The sequence below is a fragment of the Corvus hawaiiensis genome, chromosome 5 (genome assembly GCF_020740725.1).
Source record: "Corvus hawaiiensis isolate bCorHaw1 chromosome 5, bCorHaw1.pri.cur, whole genome shotgun sequence".
Classification (NCBI taxonomy): domain Eukaryota; kingdom Metazoa; phylum Chordata; class Aves; order Passeriformes; family Corvidae; genus Corvus; species Corvus hawaiiensis.
Window position 1 is genome coordinate 4,506,351 of NC_063217.1, and position 25,161 is coordinate 4,531,511.

Here is a 25,161-nt window from a genome sequence, read left to right on the forward strand (position 1 = left end):
ATAGCTGCCCAAACAGTGTCACTGTATCTTGGAAGGTAAAAATGATAGCCTAAAGCAACAGCCCAGAATATGCACATTTTCTGCAACCTCCTGGACCACCTTTGATAGATTGAACATGACACTGAAAATTTCATAATTATATTTTCTAGCTTCAAAAGAACAGAAGTAATCTGAGAATGAGAGAAAGCTACTGTCACATTTGAAGTAAATTAAAAAAAAAAATCAAAGTGCACCTCTGTCTGCATCAGATTCAATAAAAAGTTGTTTAATATATTCCATTAAAACAGAAACAAGCCTTTCACACCTTTTTGGTTGGCTGTAGCCTCAGCAGTGTTAAACTAGAATAATTTTTCAAATGCATGGAGTCTCTGACAGTCAGATCTGCTCATGTAATTAATGTAGAAGCACACGGGGTCACCAAGAAGTATTGTTGCTGCAGTTTAAGTTCACCAGAAGTGGGATACTTCTATTTCATTACCTGTTTAAGGTGGTAATGAAAGTCTGGAAAGAAGACTAAAATAGAAATATGTTTCAGCATGTTATTCTTTCCATTATAGATTAAAAAAAATCCAAAAATAATGCAATGTTGTGCTTAGAAAAAATGCCTTCTGTTTCATTAAAAAAAATGAGTATGTTTGATCATATTATGATTTTCCACATTAAAAAAAAAAAATGGAAAATGAACTCACTTCCAGCTGAGCCTTTCTCAGAAACAGCAGCAATTTTATTGGTACAATCAGGATTAAAGGTTCGAGTCTGAAGCAAACTCAGGAAGGTCTGTGGTGAAACTTTTTGTCTTAATACATTTTGGTAGCTTTAATGACTAAAATCAGAATTTTGTGCATCAGCTTAAAATATAGTGAAAGATCAGTCTTAAAGCTAGTTAAACGTTTTAAGTATAACATTTCAGTATGTAACATAAGGATTATGCTTCACCTATCTTTATTTTCCAACAAGAAGTCTGCTTAAAAAAGGTTTTATAAAATGTGACATTTTTGCCCTAGACATGATGGGCTGAACATTTAGCACTGGCTTGGGAGTCACATAATTTTGAAATAGTTGTGTATTCCAGGAAGAACACTGGCTTAATGAGCACTTAAAAATGCATATACTATTAAGTACAGCTCATGTGCTTGAAGGCACCATCGGACTAAATTGCCAGTGAGGCATTTTGTAAGGGAGAGGAAATACAGCAGACAGATTTCTTAATCAAGCTGTACTATAAAGTACTTAAAAGGCGAAATTGTAATAAATTAAGGGGACATTCGTGTTACTATTTTAAAATCAAGCACTAAACAGGGTCACTGAAACTGTTGCCTTTCATGATTTATTGAGATTGTGGGTAATCATCTTGTGTTTCACAGAGGGAAAGGCCCCCTGAAGAACACATCCGATGTCATTAATGCGGCCAAGAAGATTGCAGAGGCAGGATCCAGGATGGACAAATTGGCACGGGCAGTAGCTGATCAGGTAGCCCCAAAATGAGCAGAAATACAATGTAACCACTATGGATGAGTTGCCTTTTGCAGGAAAAGTCTGTCTTGGCAGAAAATTACCTGTTGGGAGTCTGGATCCTGATCTTCCCATAGAAATTGGTTCTTCTACACCCATCAGCATTTTGAAGAACAGGAAAGGCTCTGTTGAGTCTCTCCAAAGCTCAGAAATGCCTGAGTGTGGCAGCCTCACTTCTGGGCCTGTTAGAATTAGACAGAGACTCTTTCAGGTTGGAAAAGACCTGTGAGGTCACCACATCCAAAATGTATTTGCTGTTAAAAAAGGAGTGGGGACTTGGATGCTCCGTTCCCCTTGCCAAGTGCCTAGGAATCCTTAGATTCTTTTCAGCTCATTCTTCTAGCAATTTCTCTTGATATGGAACTTTACTCCTTCAAGGTTCTCTGGCTACCTATTTTCTGGTTTACCTCAGCATATTGTGCATGTTGTGGGGTCTGTGTCCTCACTCCCATTACCAAATTCGTGCCACAGCTGGACAGATGAACTTGCTGTATATGTATTTTCAGATTGGATTATCTATTCATCTGGAGAGCATGAGGAAGCATCATATTAAAAGTCAAGAGCCAAATTTCAAATCTAGGTCCTACATAGCAGGTTTTAGATTCAGGCAAATGAAATGTCACTATTTTTTCCCTTGTAAATTTCCTATTGTTTCTTTCATTTCATTGTCATTGAGAGAAAATTTGCTGGAAGTGGGAACTGGTAACTTCCTTGCCTTTAGTCTTCCTCTTCAAAATAAGTGTGTCTTTTTCTTCTTCGAGTGTGATAGTGTGTAACACACCCTGCCATGGAAAATGGGCCAGAGTGACAAAAACCCCAAAGCTGCCCATTCTCCTGTAATCTCCAAAATGTTGGGTTTAGGTTTTCTTCAGCAGCAGCAAGCATTTTTCCTGTAGTTAACCCATTCCAATTCTTCAAATGTAGCATTTGTTCATTTTAACACAAGAAAGAAGAAATCCATCTGTCAGCTGATGAAATTCCTAGTTTGCAGTATTTGCAGAGGTGGAATATTTTAAAGAAAGAAACACAAGGAGACTTGTTATGCTTAGAGTGCCTTGACTTGAGTCACATTTTAAATTTCAGAGGACTGTAACCCTAATAATAAACAGTGAAATCATTTTGAGAACGAAGTATTTGTTTTAATGCTTGCACTTTAATGATATTTCACAAAAATTTGGAGACCCTGATGCAATATAAAGTTTTTGTGGACAGTTGCATTTTTAATTATTGTTCCAATGAGAGAGCCTTACATTTTTTTTACTCCAGGGTGCTTATATTTAAAGCCTTGACAGCTCTCTAGAAGTACTGCTTTAAAGTTCATTCCTTTCAGTTCATAGGCTTCAAGAATTGAGTAAATATTTTTATATTACATTGGCACCAGTAGGGAGAAGAGGTCTTTTAGGGATTAATGCCTGAATGGTGTGGCAGCTGTCTGAGGAAGAGAGACTCTATAGCAGCCACAGTGAAGCTCCAGCTTTGTTTATTATTAGTTTTAAAGGAAGAGAAAAAAGCCAAGTGATCCTTTTGGGGTTATAGACAACAATATATCCAACTACTTCACCATGAACACATTCCTTGCCAGCATTAGCTGCTGGGCCAGAGCAGTGATCTCAAGGCAGGAGCTGTGATGTTGTTGACTCACGTGCATTGAATTCCATCAGTTTTTCTTGAAATGCTTTGATAATATTTTTTTTTAATTGAGCATAAACTCTGAAAGGTGATAAAAAGGCATATTTGGAATCTTTGTTCCCCAAGCTATGCAGGAACATTGTCAGTCAGACTTTGCTGGGTAGCCCCAAAGAGTATTTACTGGAAACATGCTGTTAGCAATGGACCCTTGTAGCTCTGTTTCATCAGAGTGAATTACCGAGGTCTGTTCTCCTGAGGCAAGACTTTGAATATTAACTACGAGGCTGTTGTTTGTTATGCTGTTGATATTGTGGGGGATGATTCTATTAAGAGTCCCAGAGACTATGAATAAATTGTACTGGAGCCTTTTTTAGTTCTATTGATTATGAAACCCACACAGCATCCAGCACATTTGACCTAATCTCATCCTCTGAATGTCTGCACAAATGCCAGGGAAGCTGCCAGGCAGACAAGAGTTGGCATTAGAGTGGGGATAACCACTCAGAACTGCGTTTTCCTGGACTTTAACTGGTCCATATCGGATGTTAACTTGGACACCCAGCAGGCAGCCTGGAGTTTCAAATTAAACCTGGTCTTTTGGCTGCTCAATACAATACCATAAATTAATGCAGAGCGTAATTTAAAACTATTATTTTCATAATGCCGATAAAGAGGTTTCTCATTTTACAGAAAGGTAGAGTGCATCTTTAGGTTTCAATTCATAAATCTTGAGTTAAATGAAAGGTAGAATTTGAGTTTTCACACTTTATCAAGTACCTCATGTAAAGACAAAGTGGAATAGATCCACCTAACACACACATATTGCCACTATCTGATTAGCTGTCTCTAATCTCATGAACTCAGCTACATCTAATCAATATTTCTGTTTTGTGCAGTGCCCAGACTCCGCCTGCAAGCAGGATCTGCTGGCCTACCTGCAGCGCATTGCCCTGTACTGCCACCAGCTCAATATCTGCAGCAAAGTGAAGGCAGAAGTTCAGAACCTGGGTGGAGAACTCATTGTATCAGGGGTAAGCTGGGATTTGTATTTAACCATTTGTTTCCCATGTAGGACTTGAAAGGGAGTGTTTTTGATTGCAATAATGTACAAAACAAAAATCCACTGATTCATAAGCATTTTTTTTTTTTAAATTCTGTCACCAATATTCCAGGCCTTATAATAACTTGTGTAGAGCAATTTGATTTTCCACTTACCCTTTGTTTATACTAACCTTGTAGAATCTCCATTCTTCCAAAAGAAAAGTAATTTCATAGCCTAGAAAGTCATTGCCAAGCTGTGAATATTATGATTATTTGGAGCTTTTGTATATTTGCTCATTATAAATCTTCTTTCCTCTGTTAGTACTGGTAATTTCCTTCCTCTGTGCAGAAGCCAGCTCTATATGAAGTGCATATTGTTAAGATGGTGATGACTAATGGGATTCATTCACTCAGGTTCCAATGCATACTAGGTTTAGCAAAAGACTCTGGAAGGCCAGCAAAATATTTTAAATTTTGATGCATGTGCTGTTTTCGAACACTATTGCAAGCACAATGATTATATACTCTAATACCACCCAGTTATTTCAGTTATTTTCAACACTACAAACCTCTTACACAACCTTTTGTAGAAATAAAGACAGGCAGCAGTAATATTATAAGCAATGAGTTTTTTTACATTTTTAAAATATTTTTTCTTTTCTTCTCCTATGCTGGCCTTTGAGCCTCTGGGAGAATACTAGAACCAAGCAGTAACAATGACTGTTCTTCATGATTTTTTCTTTCACACTAGTTTAGCCCCATGACACCTTTGTTATCCTCTAACTCAAGTACAGACCATATGTATGTAAATTTATGACATATTCCACTCTCCTGAGTGTGTTTTCAAAACGATGGTGATTTGTGAGACCCAGGATGCTCGAAATAATGTGTTTCCAAATGTGGTTTTGAAAAAGCACCCTTTCATTGTTTAAGCCCAATCAAGTACGAAGATTATTAGGACAACAAGCTTGTGCCCTTCATTCCATCCATGAGATTCCCCAGTGGTGTCACTGGCCTTCCTCAGACATACCAGAAGTCACAGAAAGTGTTCTCAGTCACATAACATTTTTATTTTTTTTTTGCAAAGCACTATAGAAGGTCTTAAACATTTGCCAGGCTTTCTTGGATCAGACATTCTGAAGTCATATCACAGTCCTAAAAGGAGCTGCTTAAAGGTTCCTGTATCTGTCCTGCAATTGGTCTTCATTTCTTGACGTATGTACGTATGTAATTTTAATACCTTGATCTTCCCACAGCAATGAAAAGATCCTCTTCCATTTTCCTGACAGCAACGGCGTGATCTGTCCTTGTATCACTGACAGCTATGCTGCATCATAATTGCTATGATCTTTTCTTACCTCCTGCCATCTGGGTCCAGCCTTTCATACCCATTGAGTTGTCATGTTCATCTCTCTAAAACAATTCCCCGAATCAGTGCTTCTCCCGGCTTGGCTTTTGTGGTTGTGTGTGTTTCTTTTTTCGAGTCTCTTTATTCAGTGTTTGTGGATGCTGAATAAGCCATTGTGAACCTCGAGCATCTCCTCGTTCCTGGAACATCCCCATGCGTTGTGGAATTATAAGTGGCCAAACTGCTTGAGTTCATCATTCCAGTCTGGCATTGTTGGCACCCACTGCTTCCCAGGCTCCATCACCATTGTGTCTCTGTTTGGTGGGGTTTTCACAGTCAGTCTCAAAGGCAAAACGAGCTTCAACCATGGAAATTATTTGTGTCTGTTCCAAAGACTCAGTAAAACTAACCTACAGAAAATTTGAAGATTGCCCAGCTTGCTTCTTCTGCTGGTGCTCTGAACAGGAGGAGGTATAGTGAGTTGAACTCCTGTGCATCCCTTTGTGAGAGCATTATCTTGCGATCTGACATGACACAGTCAGTGCAGAGCTTTCCTGACAGTGTTTTCTGAGCTGTTGATCTTCAAGGTGCTGGGTACTGTATGCTCCTTTGCTATCCAGAGGTCTGGTATCCAAGTGCACATCCACATCTGCTTGTCTACTTGCTGCTTCTGCTTCCATCTTCTTCTTCATTCTCTCTTGGATAGCCAATTACAAATAAACAGTATTTTATTTATACCAAAATGAAATACCATTATTTGGCAACTTGCATACAGTACGTGTTAGAAGTGCTATAGAAATCCAGAACTCAAGGTTCCCAACCTGTGCCTACAGAAGTAAGTTTCTGTGATTGTGCTATATTTAAGTGTTTAGATGTAAATATCAAGCACCATGACAATTATTACAATATTGTAATTTACTACTGTGTTTAAAAAGAACCACAATACAATTCAGATCGATCCAAAAGATGACTTACAATTCAGAATTGTTATGGGGAGTAGAATCTCTGCTTGAATTTTTTCATTATTAAGAATATTAATCAATATTTATAAATGAAATGAATGTATGCATATGTTTGTTTGGATCTATGTGTGGGTGTATGCATATTTATATATAAAGGAAAGAGACATAAAACCAATTAAAAGCTAAAAGACAGATGAAAGCCACCCCACAGTTCTTACAGTTTTGTTAGAGAAAAATGTTGCAACAACTTCAAAAATACTGTGTACATAACATTTAATGTGCCATATATCTTTTGATGAAACTTCTATTTCTTTTTTTCCCCCCAAGATTCAGTAGTTCAGTATGGTTTATCTCTGAAAATAAGCATAAAGCTGATCGTGTTTGCTTTTTCCTCTATAGATTGATATGATTCTAGCATAACATATGAAGGGTCCTTTTTGACATCAGTGACTTTGCTGCAAATAGGAAAACAGATCAAAAAGTAAGAAAATGTCACAGTCCTGAATTGTAAACTATTTCAGTAAAGGACCCATTATTTGTTTTCCCTTTTCTTTCTCCCATTCCTTCTCCTCTCTGCTCTTTTTTCTCCTTTGATCTTTCCCATCAGACTCCTTCCATGCAGATAGCAAAACTATTTTTACCAGTTGAGTAAGACGTGGCAGTTGGGAGTTAGCACACATCAACTAATTCCTCATTAATATTAACAGAGCAAGGGCAATTTAGACTGTCGGTTGACTTGGCCCTTTATGTTCCAAGGTGAGACTTAATTCCTGATTCCAATGGAGTTTTGAAAAGTAAAATGAGGAAAAAACCTGATACCAGTTCTTCTGTGAGGAGCCCTGAAAACTCAAAAAAGATTGCAGGGAAGAAAGTAACAAAAAATGGTGAGGAGGATGTTAGATAAAAGCAAAAAGAAATTAATAGCAAAAATTGCAGAAGATTTAAAAAGTATTTCTAACTGTGCAGATGATATCCTTGTTCCTAATAAAACTCTCTTTGACCTTGGTCCGTAAACAGATATATGTTTCTGTAATTTTAGATTTCAATATTCAATTTCTAGTTCCCCTCTGAGAATAAACAACCTCCTTTAATGAAATTACAGAGCAAAAGCACTTCAAAATAATTTGCTTTGTCTCTTGCTTTGGTTTATTTAAGGTAATGCCTGTTTGCTTCATAATCACTTGCAGTATTATATTGGAATGAATCCTCTGAGGTGCTGAGAGCACACTACTCTAAGTGAAGTAAATCCCATTTACATATACTTAGCTCTTGCTGATGGCCTTGCCTTTTTGTGGGAGCTACTTTTGTTCAATAGAGTTGCCTTTAATGATGATGTTTCTTATTTGGATAAAAAGATCAGACTTCTAACTCTAGGGCTGCTTTATTTTTCTAGCATTCACGTCTGCCTCTTGTTAGCAAGAGAATTACAATAAAACAGATCTATATATTCATTTCCTATTCTAGAATAAATATCCACTTGTTCTGTTTACTGCTGCTCAGAAGCTGATCAGCTCATTTAGCTACTACCCATTTAGGCTATAAGCTTGCATTTTTTAAAGTTCTTGTTTATATTAGTAGATTTGCCACAATTTTTCCCTGCAGGATTAGATTGAGCAGAATTTAAGAAAATCCCTTATCCAAGGCAGCTCCTTATCATGTTCAGTTTGATTTAGAGCTCTAAAGATAAAATCAGCTGTATTATCAGAAAATTTGCCAGAGTCTTAAACTTCAGAACCAGACAGATATGCAGGGTTGTACAGAAAAGCAGCCACGTGCCTTTGAACACTGTCCAAAAATACGGAATCAATAGCTAAAGCACACTCCAAACATACACTTTAGCTGGATCCAGTTCCCAGTTATTTTCCAAGTCCTATTTATCTTAACATAATAGGCTCAACTGTGATACCCAGAGCATGATTCCTATATTCTGTTGAAGGTACAAGACAGTTTAGTTAAGATTGTGAGTTTATCAAGGAGTTCTTGCTTGGTGAATTTAAGTGAGGAGTTTGGCAGGAACAGGAAGGTAAAAGGGCTGGAGCCACTCCATTAATTTTGGGTAGGACATGATGAAAATTGGCATAACACCTGGACTGGGAGGGTGGATACATAAAAGTATGAACAGATACAGGATATACTGCAAAATAATTGTATGTTTATTTGTGATCAGAGATCAGAGTAAGGTAACCAGAAAGAGCCAGTCCTCATCAAACATGCATGAGGCTCATTATTTATCACAGAATAACAGTGAGCATCCAGCAGTTATTTCAGGTGAGCTCAGCAGCAGTTTCCTTATCAATTCTGCCTACAGATCTTTCATCTAATAAAAATGGCTTAAATGTCCTACTTTTCTTTCAATTAAGGCTGAATCACTCTAAACTACCTTGTACTGAAAAAAAAAGTTGGTATCATGTGGGCAGTAAAGTATCACATTCCTACTTATTAATTCTGTAGACTCAAGGAAAAATCAGGTAATTTGAAGTTCACCTGTTAATAAAAGTGAGCAAGGCCATCTTTCACTGAATTTGGATTAAGAGGATGTACCCAAATAGTTGATTAAGAGTAAAAAAACCCCGCCTTTCTGGGGTGTTTTCCTTTAAAAGAAGGTTGGCAATTGGAGAGAACCTTTGCATTTAAAATGCTTAAAATACATTTAAAATATTTGACAGAATGGACAAAGTGTGATTTGGAGTTTGGTAAACAGAGTGATTTAATTCTCCTGAACCAGGCAAGAATTGAGCATTATGTGAAAGAAAGTTTCATGAAGGGAGAGTTGGTAAATTGACAAAACTGTTGGGTTCCTTTTCTTGAAGATTCTCAGGAGTGCAAAAAGGTTACTCAGCTAACGACAAAATGAGTTTTACTATAAATTTATAATAGAAATGGAACAACTGGCCCATATATCCTTGTCTCTAAACTCTAGAGAAGTGGATAAGGAGTTGGCTGCATGGTCACACTCAAAGAGTTGAAGTGAAGGGCTCACTGTCCAAGTGGACACCAGGGATGAGTGTGTTCCTCAGGGGTCGGTGGTGGGACTGGCACTGTTTAACATCTTGGTCAGTGACATGGACTGTGGGATCAAGTGCACCCTCAGCAAGTTTTGTGACAACACCAAGCTGTGTGGTGCCACTGCAATGCTGTAGGGGAGGGATGTCATCCAAAGGGACTAGAGAGGTGGGTCTGTAAGAACCTCATGAAGTTCAACAAGGCTAAATGCAGGGTCCTGTGCCTGGGTCAGGGCAATCCCATGCACAAACACGGGCTGGGAGGAGAATAGACTGAGAGCAGCCCTGAGAAGAAGAGCTTGGGGGTGTTGGTTGATGAAAAGCCCCACATGACCCAGTAATGTGCGCTGGCAGCCCAGAAACCACAGGGGTGCTGGGCTGCATCCAAAGCCGGGTGGGCAGCAGGGGAGGGAGGGGATTCTCCCCATCTCCCAGGAACCCAGCCACAGTATAAGAGGACACAGTCTTAAGCTGTGCCAGAGGAGGTTTAAGTTGGACATTAGGAGGGATTTCTTCACAGAATGGGTGATTAGACATTGGAATGGGCTGCCCAGGGTGGTGGTGGAGTCACCATCCCTGGAGGTGTTTAAGGAAAGACTGGACATGGCACTCAGTGCCACAGTGGTGCTGGGTCATAGGATGGACTCCATGAGCTCAGAGGTGTTTTCCAACCTAGTTGATCCTGTGATTCTGTGGAAGAAGTGGATAAAGGACAGCACTTTGGAAATAATAAGGAAGTAAGCCAAAGAAATAAGGGATATGAAATGGTCAGGGGAATAAAGCCAAACCAAAAGCAGGATAGGAGTATGAAATCAAAGAATTGCAATGTTGGGGAAGGACTGAGATGAAGTCAGGACCGTAAAGCTGATTGAGCTCCACAATAATCTCTATTTTCCAAACATAACAAGCAGGGAGAGAAAATAAAAACTCAGGGTCTTTATTTTGGCAGTTGCGCAAAACAGCTTCCAGGACAGGAAGTCTGGGGCTGGGGGGGGGAAAGTGAGAGAGCTTGATCTGCACTGTGTATTCAGCTAGCTCATGTCATCTGCTTTGGGAGACTTTAAAGACATGAAAAATACAGAGAGATGTTTCAGCTGGACAGTTTAGGTTGAAGATATATTTAAATAACCTCTGCATAAGTGTTTGAATTTATGCAGATATACTGATAAATGCGAGGGTGAAATAAAGCCATAGTAAGTGTACTCCGTTCCAAAATATATGGCTATGTGAAGCATATATACTTCATAGGTTTGGATAAACCTTTATCTGGAACAAATCTGTTTGAACTGACTAATACAGAAGTCTCCAGCTCCTGCTGGCACAGAATGTTCCTCAGTACACTGTCCAAGAAGGGACTACCTGACGATGTAGAGACATAAAAAATTTATCATCCTGACACTGAGTCAATTTACTACTCCTAAAGGACAAAGGCACCAGTGAGTTATGCAGGTTAATCAAAATGAGTGCTGATAAAATCCCTCATGGTCATATATTCATTATATATGATGTATTTTATGGAAGCACTGTCTTAGGGCTTTCTCAAAGTTAAAACAGTGAAGAATTCCTAATTATCCTATGAAAGCATCTTAAATTAAAAAAAAAAAAGGCATAAATAGATGTATCTGTAGTGGCTCTAAAGCCATTTGCAATACCTCTCCCAAATATTTGACAGTAATAAGAATTTAGTTTGTTATATGTAGCCTACCTTTTGCACCCCAGTAAAGGTAGCACAGACCAGGAGCCCAGAGAGTTTATGCAGTTGGCTTCCTTGGAGGAATTCAAGCCTGGAGTAGGCAGTGTAGCAGCTGAGAAGATCTAATGTCAGTAATCAACCCATTTCAAGTCAAAAGTTGTACAGGAGTCCTCCAGAGGTCTCTTTAAATGTTTGTTCAGTGTTTTGATTCAGGCAAGTGAAAGATCCCACAGGATCTTGTTCCTTTGTCAGGGAGTTCACAGGGTTTTGCCTTTACAAAAGGTGCTGGATTGGATGATAGCACATACCCTGAGCTTTGGGCTTCAGGGGGATCATAGCTGTGATCCACAGAAAAAACTGTGCAGAAGCCTCTGGAAAGGTTAATTTATTTTTATTAGTGTATGGCCGTTCCTTCAAAGAAGGTGGATGGTGGCAGGCAGAATTTATATAAGGAAAAGCAGATGAACAAAGCTCAAGACACAAGTGAAAAATCCAACAAGAAAATATTTTTCATGCAATCATCTCAGTTCTTTTGAAGCTCCAATTTTTTTGATATAAGGCTATTTTTAGGACTAAGAAAATACCTCATTTTATATAAATGCATATGTAAACACACATAAATATGAAATATTTATACGTCATAAAATACATCGTAATCTTTCCATTTATCCTGCATAAATGGAAAGATGTTATCTAGAATTTAATTTTCAAAGCAAAATTACACTGCACTTGTCTTCATTAGAATATATTCATGGAGACAAGAAGAATGCACACCATCTATATGTCTGCATTCAGTAGGTTTAAGTTTAGACGGGTCAGACTTTTATCCTTATTAAGAAGCATTTTGGCTCCACAGAAGATGCTCTTGTGCTTTATCAGGTGACCAGTATTCAAGCATTTGTGGAGATTACATTTATTGAAATTTCTCATTAGAAGAATTTTCTGCAAAGAGAAGCATTTCTGATACCAAACAATATTAAGCCATCTAATTCCTTGAGAACAACGCAAAATGTTACAGATTCAAGACTGAGGCTTGAAACAAATACGACCACAGAAAAGGGTTAGAGAATTGAAGGAAATACTGTTGTATTTGCTTCATTACATACTGCATTTGCTTTAAAAATAGTAGCCACTCAACAATTCAAAGCTCGCCTGCTGTGGTAGTTACAGCTTCACTTCAGGCTGTTTTCCTATTCCAGGCCATGCTGAATGAGTTGGGAAGAAAATGGGAATATAATGTTTTTGTGATACACAAATTACACCAGCCCTGCAGTAATTAGCAAGGCTCAGAGACCATTCTAACACAACCTAAGATATGGTCCTAAAGGATTATTCCTGTAAGAATTACTATAAAGAGAGAGAGGACTTTGGTGCTATCTGATGTTTACTTCTTCTCCTGTCTTACTGCCTTTAGCAGAGATGGTTTGGGGCCAAGTGTCACCATTTGGTATTAAATAAGAATTCCTTTACCCTGGCGCATTCTCAGTTGGTCTCCCTAATGCACAGCATAGATTTGCTAATAGGTTCATCCCAAGGCCTTAAATGAAACTGAGTTTTGTTTCTTGCACATGAAATTATGGGGAATGAATTTCCCATCTGAATAATGACAGCTTTAACCCACAATAGGAAATTTTGGATAATATTTCTTACAGAAATACATCTTGTTGCTCCTGCAATTATTTAACTCCTTGAGTTTGAACATAGTGACACTAAATCCCACTTCTAAAAGTACTATCAGATGGTGCTTTTGCAGATAGTAAAAGAGTAACAACTAAAGTTCAGACTTACCAGTTCCTTTGACTTTAATTACACTTCTTGACAACTGGAGTTGTAGATGAGTAACACATATAGAACTACTCCCAGGCAAGATTTGCCCTCAAGGGAAAACATCAACAGGTGCTACCAGCCTGAGCAAAATCAACTGCAAATACTGAACAGAACAGCTTACAATAAAGTGTTTAATAAAACTCACAAATGAGATGTATTTCTGTTAAAGGTGGTAGGTCATAATGGCCTTTAGAAAGAGAGCAAACTGAGTGAGGAAGGTTAAAAGTTGCCTTCTGTCTTTAACTTCTGAAATATTTTCTTCCATACTTGGGACATATTATTATTGAAATTATTTATGTACCTCATAAGAAGCAAAGGAAGAATAGTCCTGTTACCACATCTAATCTTACATGGCTGATAAGCAGCTGCATCAACAAAAAGGATTTGTTTTGTGCAATGTATTTAAGACATTGATATGAAGTCAAAGTAAAAACTATCCAATACCAGAAAAATCAATCCTAACCTCTTACTGTTAGATATTCTCAAATGTTTTCTTTTAGCATCAGTTCTTTCTGATTCTGATTAATGCACCATCAAAACCTTGTGAACTGGGTTACCAGGTAGGTAATAGTATGTCTAGAAACTGAGATGAAGTAAACAAGTAACGTGTCCTAAATCTCATCAAAGACCAAATTAGAACTCTGTAAAACTGGATTAGAGCATCAAGATCTGGGCCAAAAGACTGCAGAAACATTTTAATCCCCTTTTTGTATCTGCAACTGGATTCAACATTTCCATTGTCAAAAAGTTAGAGAAGTTACAGCTTTATTCAGTGTCAGGTAGGATGTTCCATATTTCATCATTCCTTAACTATGACAGATAATGTACAAAAAGGATTTTCCCACTTATCCATCATGCCGATGCCCTACAGCAGCTGGCCCTCTTTGAGTCAGAGGTGTGTCTGTGCTAAGCTCTCAGACTTTTATGAAATGTGTCCCTTTGGCATTTTTACATGGCCTTTTCAAGCTCTTCTTTCAATTCCTTACAATCCATCCATTCTTACCTCCTGTCTGTACCAGTCTGGGTAATGCTTCTGCAGGGTTGGTACTCCCCAGCTGCTCTCTGTGCTCAAACTTTACAGACAGCACCCAGGAGTGCCTGTGTGGTGCCTGCCTTTCCCACCACTGTTCATCCTTTTAAGCAAGAAAGAAAGCACACTGGGATTTTTTTTCCAGCAGATCTTTGAGGTCAGACTCAACATGGACCCTTACTTTAAGATGACTTCTAGTGCCTGGGTGCAAGTGATTAAATCAATTACTTGACCTGCATTCACATAGTTTTCTTATGCTGTTAGGCTTAGCTTACATCCCTTAAGAAAATATTTGATATTAAAGTCTTCATTTACTATCTCTTTGCATTTCCATGCATTCATTTAATTAATCTTAGTCGTGTTCCTTGGAGCATTTGGAAGATTTCTGATCTTTCTTGAATGTATATACATTTTAAAAATGTTTTCATGAGGTGTATTCTTTCTCTGCTTTTATTCAGTAATGTGTTCTAGTGTATGTTCACAACTCAGTCTTAACCTTGCTCTTCACTTAATATTCTCTTTATCAACTACAGAAATCATACTAAGCAGGTCAAAACAAGATTTCAAATTTAAGCAGTACTAGCCCCCAAAACACCATCTGGGGTATAATCTGCTACCCAATCTATTGAACTGTTTATATCACATTATCATGGTGGAATTTTCCGTATTTCTCCGTATTTCTTATCTTGTTACTGAAAAATATCCTTGGCCATACTCAGTCTTACAGGATTTAGTTGTGCTACTTTCATATGTTTCATCTCAATAAGAGACAGTTTAACTCTTTATCCCTCTAAACTCTCTCTTTAGGAGAGCTGCTGTTACACGTGTAATTTTTCTCATATTTAAGATTATATCCTCTGAACATCCTTCTCTTTATCAGAAGGAGCAACCTGACTTAGGCTTCATGAGGTCTGGTGGTCACAGGAGTTCGAAATATATTCCTACTTTATTTGGCAAAAACAACTGTGGTGCAGTAGTCAAGCCATAGGTTACCTAAGTTATGAATTCACTGAACACTACTTGGTACTTTTTACCATAAAAGCCTTTAAAAATTGGATTTTTCTTTTCTCTTTAGCAGGCCATTAGACATAAATATTAATAAGGAGTCGATGCAATACAGGGGACCAGAGGAGGTTTTCCTCCCCTCTGTCTTCAAAAGTGCAAATAGTTTGTAATCAAGAGATGATGCGAAAACAGTTAAATTATGAACAGCACTATCATCACTTAGCATTCCTCAGCTGCAGCCTAGTTTTGCATTGTGTTCCTGCAGTTACATTTCATCTCTAACAGCCACAGTAACTCTTCATTTCGCCCACTGGGCACCCATTTGTTGAGTTTTTAAATCCACACATGCACTGGTTTAAAGCAGCATCTGCAGATACTGCAGGATAACCATGATGATAAATGTTTTGAAGGTTAAGAAGGAAAATGCTTGACTTCTGTTGTTAGGTGGAGTGACTGGTACTAGACATGAGTCACATACTCTCTTTTTTCAATAGGAGGAAAGGAGAGAAAAACAACACACTGACCGAGCAGGGAATGCACATTAATCATTATTAAGACAGAGAAACTAATCATGATTAGATTACAGTTCACATGATCTTTGTAGCACCAAAAAGCCTGAGGGAAAGCATCAATATTAACTCTGTGTGCTTTTAATACATATCCTTAAAAGAGATTTAAGGAGTATTTATTTCTCCTCTTCCAAAAGGCAGGATCTTATGCTAGCAGTCTTTACTGGCACTGAATAGTCCCCCATTCTCTAAGCAGTTTTATTTAATGGAGTTAGGTTTAGCAGCAGAAAAAAAGATACTATTTTTTCAATTTTAGTCTGCAGCTAGGTTATTAAGAAAATCCCAGTGGATAATATAAGCAATTATGTTTACTCCAAAACCTGCTTTTCCAGAATTTGGATGATAAAAATACCATTTACAATAAATTAGACTGAATATCCCATTTTAAGTCATCCAGTTTCAGTCCTTGGGATGTCGTTTGAAAAAAAAAGTGTGCCTCAGCCTGTATAGCTGTCATTGTCTAAAAATGTACATCTTTAAAAACATCACCTCTTTGCAATTTTATTGATATTTTCTGGAACTCAAAAGTGTGCTCTGTAAATAAATGTATGCCCAGAATTTTTATACTTCCCTCACTTTTTCTTTCAGCACAGTTTGTCAGTTCTCATTTTCGATGCAAGAAAAACATAATTCTTTTCCTGACCTCCTTCATGCAGTAGTGCAGGAGGCCCAACCCTCTGGATTACTCTACTCAAGGGTCAATCCACAGGTGTGAATTGGATGTTTTTCCCACATGGGGGGACACAAATGTAATTCCTGTTGTAGTCACAGGAATTTTAGCTGCTTGCACTGGTGTGGATGTTTTTGTGCAGTTTGGCTGTACAAAACCATACATAAAATAGAGTCACTTGGGAATCTATTGACCAAATTCATCTGGTTGATAGATTGATGTCAGTCAGCGTTTAATTGGGATGGAGCTTTCTGTCCTCTCTGGTTGTCATCAGAAGGTGCCAAAAATTTTCCCCTTTTGAATCAGCAAGCCCTGTAGGGCTGGCAGGCTGACCCTGTGCTGTGGGAAGGAGTGAGAGGAACCCCCAGCCAGTGGGGTTACTCATCGTGGAGGAGGCCCTGTGTTCCTTGGCCAAGCATAGCTCCTTCAGCACACGTTTCCCTCTCTCCTCACCTCTACGCTACGGCACAATATTTCTCTTGCTCTCTCTCTCACTATCTCTTTTCTGTATCTCTCGGAAATCAGACTGGAGTTCAGAGCACTTTCACTACCTTTTATGAGGTAGAGTGTGATGTCATAGATGGGGGCAGGGCTAGTCAACTTTCCACCCACCCACCCACCTGTGCTGAGGGAGCTACGCTTGAGACTGGAAGCGGTGACTCCTCAACGGTGAGTAACCTCCTGTCTCATCTATGTCTTTATAGGTCTGGGGGTGGAGGGAAGAGACATGAGAATGGGGGATTTTCTTGATAGCTTCTCTTTTTTTTTAATTAACCATAGGACTCACAGAGTTAATTGCACGTGTTGTCTTAGTCACCTGCGAAGAAGCGTTTCCTCCCTGGCCTGAAGCCCCAGAGTTAACTTCACCTGCAAAGCAATGGCCACGTTTCTCTGCAGAGGTGGTCCATTGGCTGATGGTTAAACTGATCCTTCAATGTTTATATTGTCCTGTGAAAGGCAGGCTCTGATCCCCTTGAACTCAGCTGCTAAACTTCCATTAATTTAATTACAGTATTTAGTTACAGTGCTGGGCCATAATTTTCCTGAAGTTCTTTATGATTAAAGATAGATGGTGTTATTTATATATTTATCATTACTAACTGTGGATAATGGCTGTTTATATGGGATAGGATTTCTTTTTATTTTATATTCTCTATTACTGTTTTTATTCACTTTTTCCAGTATATTTATGAATCTGTGTATTGACAATATGCCAATTATAAGATCTCTTTTATAGATGAAATAAAATTCAATGGTAAATTGTAGAAGACATAAAATTAAGCAGGAAACCCTGGGGAGAAGTAACTCAGATTTAACCTTTGAAATTACAAATCAAAGCATTTAACTCTTTTTTTTCTTTGATAAAAACTTGAGATGGGCAGGGATACTGCTGACTGAATTTCTTGGTGTGTTTTTTGTCTCACTACCTAAATGTTGTGATTTTACTTTAAAGCATTGTTTTGTTACCTATTTTCCTCGGCCCAGGTATTACTGCTTCACTGTTTTAATATCCCCCAGCATATTAAAAAAGACAAGATGGACTATGAAGATCTTCCTTTCTTGTTCTGCCTCCTGGGTATCTGTTAAAGCTGTCAAGATGTCAGATCTCTCATACTAAAGGGCAGAAGAAGGATCATACAAAGATTTTGGGCCCTAGGGATACTGCAAATCTTGCTATTCTTGTTCATTTAAAGCTCTTTACCAGCTTCGTGTGGGGTCTTGTCATATCCCAGTGAGAGGCACTAAAAGGCAGCAACATGTCCTCAATAAATCAAAGAAAGAGAGTGCAATCACAGCCTTTTCAGCAGAGATGGTCCATAGTCTGATTGATGAAGTACTTCTATTTCCAGGTGACTAGGTGGCTTTGAGCAATTGGGTAAGGATTCAAACCATTCCATCTTCTGGTCAGTGGCATGTGTTGGGATTTGGTCCATAGCGATGGATAGATATTCCTCAGGAATGCTCTTTGTATCAATGCACAGGCAATCTAAATTAAATTCGGGGAGGGTGAGAGTCTTGTTTACAAAGCTACCTATCAAAACTTTCACAAATGGTTGTTCCCCTCCCTGTCAAAGAGAAAAATAGCGACAAAGAATATTAAAATGTCTCCCTGACGGGTAGTAGCTTTTTTGGCTTTGAATAATGTGCACAAGGAGTTTTATTATTACTGTTTATTCCTTAAGTAAACCAAACACTGAAATCTCCAAATCTTCCTTTGCAAAGCCACGAACTTGCCTAGGAAATTTAGCTTCCCCAGCAAACTTTAATCTTTTCAGTAGGAAAGGAAAAACAGGTTAGTCAATCTCTAATGTTTCACTGGGAAAACTTTATGGGAATTGCTGCTCTTAAAGATGATTTGAAGTTTGTTCTTTTCAGAGGCAAATGCTTGGAGGTAAAATTTAATTTAGATCCTAAGCACATCCTATGCTGATGAGTTTATCAAATTGTCTTAGCACATAATTATTCTCGCATAATGCAGGAGACTTTAGTTTTTGCACAGAATTGATAAAACACAAGGAGCAACTCTACAGTGCCCTAACCTCACTTCAATGATACAAAAGCATTTTGGTGGCATAGAAACTCTTTTTAAGAGTGGTTATAAGGATTGGGAAAAGGGAATCAGAACTGATGTCATTCAGTAATGATGGTGAATTAGAGACAGTGATCAGCACTAAGAGGATATCATGGAACAGAGATGTCAGTGGATTACTTTGAATCCAGAGAAATTTGCATTCTAAATTTATCTTGTAAGATGAGCAAATTAGCAGTTGGCTGACTTCTTTATAGTGGGGAGTTTGTAGAGCGAATGATATTCCAAATTACATGAATTGTTGCAATAATTAACCTGAAATCTGTCTGTGCCAATGCTAATAATGAATTTTTGCCCAGGTAACCCCAGGCTGTGAGTTTGGCTGAATGACTTAACATTGGGAGAATAAATAAACTAATGTTACATTTACTGAGCTAATTCCCCTGTTAAATTATTTTACTAGCAGCTATGATTTAAAAAAAAATTAAAATGTCTGAAGTGCACAGATTCCTGCGTTTTACAGCTTAGGCTTAAATGTGTATTCAGTCAGTTATGGAGTTTGTTTAATAAGATTTACATGTACATTACATTAAAATATTCTAAGGCCTAGATTTCAGCTGATTTTATTTAGTGTTTAATGTGAAAACTTTGAAAGCAAATATCTGAGAAATTTCTTCCAATACATGCTAATTCAAATGAGTTAAGTCTTCATAAATTATTAGCAAACTGAAAGTTAATTTTTGATATGGTATTCTTAAAAAATTTATTGCTTTGTATTTGCAAGCATGTTATGTATAACTGTCTCGAAACAAACCCAATATATTAACTAGTATATTTACACCTATATATTTAAGGAGATCAGCATTTAAATGACAGATTTGTTCCTCAGTCATAATGGCAAAGGGTGAGCAATAGTTTAATGATGTGAGATCATCTACAGGGATCAAGCATTTTTGCAGTATGATTAAAGCAGCTATGTGAAATTCCCAATTTTTCTCTATTTGCCAGGCTTATTTCTCTTACAAGTTGAATTAAAACTTTGTGGGTTGGTTCTTACCTTCTTTTTCTATGTGAGAAGTGAGGGAGAGCTGTGAAATGCACCATCTGTTCCCAAACCGTGTCAGCTGGCAAAGAGATGCTTCTCCCCCTGCCCTCTCTTACTGCAGTTTTGGGCTGGTTTAACACCATTGCCTCAACATGAATCGCTGTGGATTTAATCTTCTTTAAGCAGAAGTCACAATGACAGTTCACAGCATTCTAGAGGACTCTTCATGTTGATTTAAATTGCAGTCCTTTTAAACCTCGACCTCAGCTTGTTTGAATTTACAACAAAAATGCTCCATAGCCCTTGAACTGAGTGTAGTGGATGGAGGAAACCAGGACTGCCTTAACACCCTGGACTTTCTGATCCTGGGACAGTTGCACTCGAAGACATTAAACATGATTCTCTTAAATCGTAATCCTTTGGATGTTTATCAGTCCCATCTGAGTGTCTCAAAGCAGACACATGGTGTACCCTGGTAAAACTGAAAACAGAGGTAAATATTGTCATTATTTCCTTTCTACAAATAATGCTGAGCCATGCTCAAGGCAGAAGAGATCTATAGAATCACGATGGGTTTCAAAAACTACATACTCCTTCAAGACTGAGCTAATGTTCAAGACCAGAGTTTCTCTGTCTTCCATTTGATATTTCAGTTTCCAGTCTGGATGGCCAAATTAAAAAAAAAAAACAAATAAAAAAACAAAACTGAAACCAACCAATCAACCAAAAACAACAGAACAACCCCCAAGAACCAAAGGAACCACAAACACTGCCCCCCCAAATAAACAACAGGAGAAAGACTTCACCAGGGTGAAGTATGGTTTGAAAAAGAAATCCTGCAGTAACAGTGGGAGGCTACCCCGCTCAAGCTGTGCAAGAAGATGAGAGTAGGTCTCTGGCATAATGGAAACTGGTTATTTCATTATTCAGAAAGATTTTAATTGAATCATGAAGAGGTTTTTGCTGTCATCTCTATTGCTGTATGAAAAGTGATTCATCCAGCCAAGTGTAAACATCTGCATCTGAGATGTTCACTCCAGGCTTCCTTTATGTGGAACTCAAGAGCCATTTCCAGAGGGCAGATATTCTTGTTTCAGGTAGACACTGACAACTGGTTAGGTTGGTAATACCTTAAAAATTTACAGAGGCATAAGCAGGTGAATTAAACCATGTGTTCAGACATGTACAGAGTCAGAGTTTAGCCTTGGGCTTCTTTCAAGGGTTTGTATTCATATGTAAGTAAATTCAACTTTCTGTGAACTGAGCTGCTGCCTAATTTTTTCTGAACAGAAATATTTAAATTGCTTATTAAGGAGCATTTATCTATATAAAGTCGCTGTTTCTATGCTCTAATCTTCCTAGTTTCTGGAGATTGGAGAAATGTATAAGTTTGTAGTTTGTGGGTTTTTCCCATTTGACATGTTTGGGGACCAAAATAGAAGAATTAAGGAAAACAGTCTCAGAAACAGTCATTAGGTTGTTTGAATTCTTGGACCACTAGGTCAAATCTAAGGACAATTTTTTCGCAGATGTTGAGCTTCTCCCAGAGTGTCAGTACTATCTTTAAGATTCTAATGCAATTCAGGATCTCTAAATAGAGTTTAAAAGGTGGGGTGCTTTGGCCGATCTCCATAGAGAATGAACCCATGAGAGATCTTGAGTGCTCCATGGTTCCTGGTCTTCTTCACCAAGCACAAAGAGAGTCTGGAATCTTTTGGTCCAGAACCTGGAATTAGGGAGGCTGAGTGCAGGATGAGATTTATTTTGTAGAAATGGAAGCTCTGAATGCTTTGATGAGGTCACCAAACACACTGAATCAGTGGGTTTTATGAACAGCCCTATTTTTCCTGCTTTCATTCCTAGAGAAATTGTTCAGTCAGAGACATCCGAAGAAATTCTGGGGGTGCAAGTGACACCATCCATGGTGGATCATGACTGATAGTTAAAGACACACAATTGGAATTTTTCTGATGCCAGCTAAGTGCAGTCAAGTCTGTAGGTAATCATGACTAATGTACACTATTTAAAGAAGAACTTTATAAGAAAAGAGCCACTGCAAATGCTTTTTCATTTCACCATTCTTCTAAAGTCTATACCTTCATCTCCTTTACATAAGTTCTGGATTAGAGGGAAGATCTGGAGATGTGGTTGAATTAATTTGTTTTGTGCAGGGATGGTTGTCATGAGGTTGAAAGCACAGAAACCATTTGGATTATTTGAATCATTGAGGACACCAATACTTCTGCATTTGTTGCTCAGGGAAAATGCTACCTAAAGTACTGAACTGCAAAAGAAAATAGACTCCATGTAAATTGGGAATCCCTAACCACAAGTATTTTCTGAAGAGAATAGTACTGGACTTAAACAATTTCAATAAGCTATTAAGAAATTGTCAAAAATTGATATTTTTTTCCTCCTTTTCTACAATTACTCATATTTTTTCCCGTTTAGGTAGGACACGTGCTCTTGTAGCAGTGAAAATGAGATTGCCAACATAATCTACAGAAGTCATAGATACATTTGCATGTATACAGAGAAGGCTCAGAGGAGATATTGTTGTCTACAACCACCTATGAGGAGGATTTAGAAGAACCAGATCCAGACCTGTCAGAGGTGTATGGTCATTGGGGCAGGAAAAGGGGTAAAAATGGGTTTTCACATGGGGAAATACCAATTAAATATAAGGTTAAAAAGTTTTAACTGGAGGGTAGTGAAATTCAGGTGTAGGGTGCAGTTCTGTAGCCCAGAGATGTGGGAGATTATCCATCCTTGGACATACTCTGAATTTGAGCAAAATCCAGAACAGCCTCATGTCATTCAAATTTTCAACACGGCATTGAACTAGATGACCTCAAAAGGTTCTTTGCATCCTAAAAAAATATTTGCATAATAAGACATGAGTAATAAAAATGAGCCCTTAGAATTCAGAGCAAGATTTTATTCATTCCAATTTATTCTCAATTTGCTGTCATCTTTGCTTGTTCTTTCCCTGTGAATTGCAGCAGCCTTTACAAATGTTTTGTTCTGGTTTTGTTCTGGTTTCGTTTGCTTGCAGTGAGTAAGAACAGGTAATTTTTACCTGTTTTGATGTTTTTTAATGGCATTTAGTGTTAGCTAAAGTTAAAAATGTAATGAACAGATGCATTACAATTGTTTGTTCAGTAATTGACATGGGAAAAAATTCCTTCTGGAGCTCCTGTTACTTACTGAATGTTGTTTAACCATTGACTGAGTTGATCAAATAAATAGAACCATTAATAATGAATAATTTATTTGGTATAAAATGATAGAATTTCCATTAGAAATTATTTTTTGTATTTGATAGAGCCAGCTCTGCCTGCCTGAAATGCAGCTTTCCCTTGAAGACTATTGTGGAGTTTTGATTTTTTTTTTTCCTTTTTTTAAATTTCATTCACGGTGTTGTAAAGTCTTGGAAAGTGCTCAGGGAATCAAATAGAGAAGGGAGTGTTTTCACTGATTGAGTTGAGCAACACTGGAAAGACCCTCAGCTCCAAGGAAGAAAAGGCCTTTTAGCACCTCAGAAATGATCAATATCTTGAATGATCAAACCCTTTATCTGCTTCTACAAGACATAAAATGTACATGAACAGCAGCAGGCAAACGTTAGGAGGCAAGGAATAGTTGCAAGGAATAGAATCTTCCAGTCTACAACACGATTTTATTTTATTTTATTTTATTTTATTTTATTTTATTTTATTTATTTTATATTTTCTGATGTGTTTGATACATCGTTTCCGAGCCCTTTCCTGAGAAAAGCCAGCTGTGCCCGTGGAGCACTTATCTTCAAAGTGTCCCTGTGCTGACCTAGCAAGCATGACTTTAGAGATAGGAAAGTAGCTGAAGGAGTAGATTTGCCTCAAAAAGTGGCAGATCTCACAATTGAAGATGTGGAGATAAATCACATACAGATACCTCTTTGACACTTGTACAAATTAAAAAAGAATTTGGGGAAATAGCACATTCCTCAGAATTGCATCTTAAATCCTGCTTTATCCTGCTTTTAATTTTGTTTTCTTTGTGATAAAATCAGGAGGAGTAGGAGGAGATAACACAGCCTCATGTAAAGCATAAAGTGTTACTGTGCTATGTTGATTTTTTTCATATCCAAAGTCTCCTGCATTTTATCACTGAGTACAATTTCCAGCCAACCAGACATGACCTGGACTTCTTTCAGGTAAGAGTGTTAGGAAGACATGTTTTTTCTTGTTATTGTACCTGTTCTCTAGATAGAGAACAAAAGATTTGCTTCTAAAACTCAGCTTGAAAGAGCACTAGATTATTTTGGGCTTTTGAAATGTTTCTAATCTTCAAATTACAAACAAGTCACAACTCAGGTTGGGAGCAGGGAGATCAGTAGCACAGACTGGTTAGATATCCTGGATTTCCTTTTTTTTTTTTCAGATTTAGCTGAAATTGGATATGATAATGGAGCTTTGTACTGATGCTTTTGACAGAGACCTGTCCGTGCTTTTCTGTGACCTCAGGTTCAGACAATGCTGTGTCTTGGGTAGAATTCTGGCAGGTGAATCCCTGTGTCAATTAGTGTAAATTGCTTTTTTATTGGGTTTGATACTGAGTTCTGACAGACTTCCTACTCTCATTTTCAGTAAGCCTCCTGGCAATATAGAAAAGTTTTAGTTATAGTTGGAGCTTGACTCTCCTCTCAGATAGAGTTTGGACTTCATCTTGTTGCAGACATTTTATCTTGTTGAATATTAGGTTTAAATCAGTGATACAAAATTCTGTTTCCTGTTAATCATCCAAGAACTCAGAGCAAATTCCATGGGGCAGAATGGTTTTGAAGTTATAAATGTGGTTGTGCTGAGTTTGCTTCAGGTAGTGTTGGAATTTGGATGGCCATTAGACAATCTTGCTCTTTGTCCAGAACATTCCACCATTGGCATCATCCTCCAGGCATTAGTTCTGTGCAGAATGAGGAAGATTTGGAAGGAAAAACCCTCGAGCCACCGTGGCAGAAGATTCATTCCCATGTTTCTTGGTTGCATGTTGGTGTAGAAAGTGTTTGAAGCTTAGCAAAGAAACCGTGTGGTATAAACAACCAAATTCATGGAGTGAAATCCTGTCCCCATCTACAAAACACCTTTAGCTTTATACACTGAGGATTTTTTCCTTGTCCTGTAGAATTTTTCCAGATATTTTGGCATTCAGATTGTTGTCAAATACCTTAATTCAACAACAGACTCTGAAAGTTCTGACACAGTGCTGTAGCATGAAAAAGACTGCTAAAGAAATTGAATTTTAAAAATTCAATGCTGT

The 25,161-nt window shown here is 37.9% G+C and overlaps 1 protein-coding gene across 4 annotated transcripts in view; it reads left to right on the forward strand.

The window, feature by feature from the left end:
• The window catches only part of CTNNA2 (catenin alpha 2), a 462,414-nt gene that overhangs the window by 429,313 nt on the left and 7,940 nt on the right, over positions 1-25,161 (forward strand). For 3 of the 4 annotated variants that reach the window (XM_048304875.1, XM_048304874.1, XM_048304877.1), the window contains 3 exons: positions 1,365-1,470; positions 4,038-4,172; positions 16,814-16,957. In XM_048304875.1, coding sequence (XP_048160832.1) covers positions 1,365-1,470; positions 4,038-4,172; positions 16,814-16,957 — 385 coding nt within the window. The remainder of the gene's footprint in view (positions 1-1,364; positions 1,471-4,037; positions 4,173-16,813; positions 16,958-25,161) is intronic. The other variant, XM_048304876.1, reaches the window with a different exon arrangement.